Source organism: Corvus brachyrhynchos, unplaced genomic scaffold (genome assembly GCF_000691975.1).
Source record: "Corvus brachyrhynchos isolate BGI_N302 unplaced genomic scaffold, ASM69197v1 scaffold59, whole genome shotgun sequence".
Lineage (NCBI taxonomy): Eukaryota > Metazoa > Chordata > Aves > Passeriformes > Corvidae > Corvus > Corvus brachyrhynchos.
In genome coordinates, this window is record NW_008246054.1 from 3,869,172 (window position 1) to 3,871,210 (window position 2,039).

General features: G+C 54.7%; 1 protein-coding gene across 1 annotated transcript in view; it reads left to right on the forward strand.

Moving 5' to 3' along the window:
- SLC2A6 (solute carrier family 2 member 6) overlaps window positions 1-1,511 on the forward strand; it is a 5,618-nt gene extending 4,107 nt beyond the window's left edge. The window contains exons 8-10 of the mRNA XM_008642177.2: window positions 62-235; window positions 509-654; window positions 734-1,511. Of these exons, the coding sequence (XP_008640399.1) occupies window positions 62-235; window positions 509-654; window positions 734-889 (476 nt within the window). The 3' untranslated portion in view covers window positions 890-1,511. The remainder of the gene's footprint in view (window positions 1-61; window positions 236-508; window positions 655-733) is intronic.
- The last annotated feature ends 528 nt before the right edge of the window (window positions 1,512-2,039 follow it).

The window sequence follows — 2,039 nt, forward strand, 5'->3', positions numbered from 1 at the left end:
CCAGGAGCTTGGCTTGGAGGGGATCACTCACCCATCATTCCCACTGTGCCTCTCTCCACAGCTGGTGTCATGTTGGTCTCCAACCTGACCATGGGGCTCTACATCCACTTCGTGCCAGCTTCTCACAATGGCACCGTGGCCAACACGACCCTGGTGAGCTCTGCCAACCTCCCTGCTGAGCCGACAAACTACATCACCCTCATCCCCCTCCTGGCAATCATGTTCTTCATCATGGGTAGGTGCAGAGAGCACAGGACTGGCCACCAGCCAGGGGAGGGTGTTTCTCACCCGAGGCAGGGTGACACGGAGCAAGGAGATTGGGTTTGGAGTTGGAAGGAAGGCACATGTCCCTGGAAAAGCAAGAAAGATGGCATCTGAAGTCACTTTGAGGAATGACACAAATGGGGGAGATAATGATTGCTGGGGTGGCAGGGCAGGATCACACAGGGCTCTTCTGCACTCCTCAGGGGCCTTCAAAGCCTCACTCCCTTCCCCTCCTCCCCTGCAGGTTATGCCATGGGCTGGGGCCCCATCACTTGGCTGCTGATGTCGGAGATCCTCCCTCTCAAAGCCCGTGGGGTGGCCTCGGGCCTCTGTGTGGTTGTGAGCTGGCTGACAGCCTTCACCCTGACCCAGTTCTTCCTCCCAGCCGTGGTGGGTACTGCCCGGGGCGGGTCCCCTCCTCAGCCCCTCTCTGCACCAGCTCACAGCTGTTTTCTGCCCCACTTTCCAGAATGCCTTCGGCCTCGAGGTGCCCTTCCTGTTCTTCGCCGTCATCAGTGCTGGGAACATCTTATTCACAGGCTGCTGTGTCCCTGAAACCAAAGGCAGGTCCCTGGAGCAGATCGAGGCCTTTTTCAGGACTGGCCGGAGGTCGTTCCTGAGGTAGGACCTGCCCTTGCCCAGGCTCGAGGGCAAAGCAAACTTGTGCTGCTGAAAGTGGAAGCTGGAGCTCCCTGTGGGAGAGGAAGGGGCAGCAATGATCATCTTGCTCTGGCTGTAGAAGTTGCCAGCGGGAACTTTACCTTCTCTTCCTATCACCCAACACTACCTGTGGCTCTCTGCACAACCTGTCAGTCCCTGGGATGGGAGCAGGCAACCAGGGCCAGGAGACAGAGGTGCCCTGGAAGAATAAAGGTGTGGCTGTGACAGGACACCATGGTTGTCCTCTGAGAGTCTGAGGGCTTGGCAGGGGCAGAGTTTAGAGCTGGAGCCGTTCTGGCAAAAGCTCATCATGTAGCTGCAAGAATAAAACAGTTTTGCTTCCAACTGCAAGACATTGCCTTGATTTGCACAGAAGGCAGGGATGGGAGAGGCAGAGCAGGACTGTGACAAGGGGATCACAGCAGCCTGCAGCTCCCCAGAGGAGCCTCAGGCACTCAAGGACCGTGAAAGAGGCAGAGCCAGATCTTTTGTATAAAAAGCTGCCACGTTTTATTGCTCTAAAAACACACATTACACTAGAAGCCTAATGAACAAGACCAAATACAGCTCACAAAGACGACCCAGGACAAAAGAACGGGAACAGACAAACATTCAGCTGTAGTGCAAGTGATTCCCTGTAGGAAAGACACAGTGAGTACTGACAACACCTTGTGCTAGGGTGGGTCCTTCCCACCGCGGGGTCTGACCCACCCACAAAGAGGGAGGTGGATGTGCCTCCACCACGGTTGTGTGAAGCCTCCACCTCCATCACTTTGAGATTTCAACTGCATAGTTAGTAGCAAATCAGTCTTACCCCTTTCCTGTGTGTCCTGAAAGATTAAGAACTTTTTATAAAGTATTTTTTTAGAGCTAACCCGAGGTAAAACATGGCTGCAGGAAGTGGTTGTGGCTGTGAGGAACAAATGGCCTTGCTGAGTCCAACCTGATTCCTCCCAAAAGGGCAGAAGCACAAAGGCTGGGCTGGGACATGATGTGCCCAAGCACTTGTCCAAGCTCCTGAAATGCACTTGGCACCCCGAGGGCTGGTAGAAATGCTGGCATCCTCCCATTCCTGGGACGTTCAGCCTGCTGTCACAAGGAAGCAGGGGGTAAAA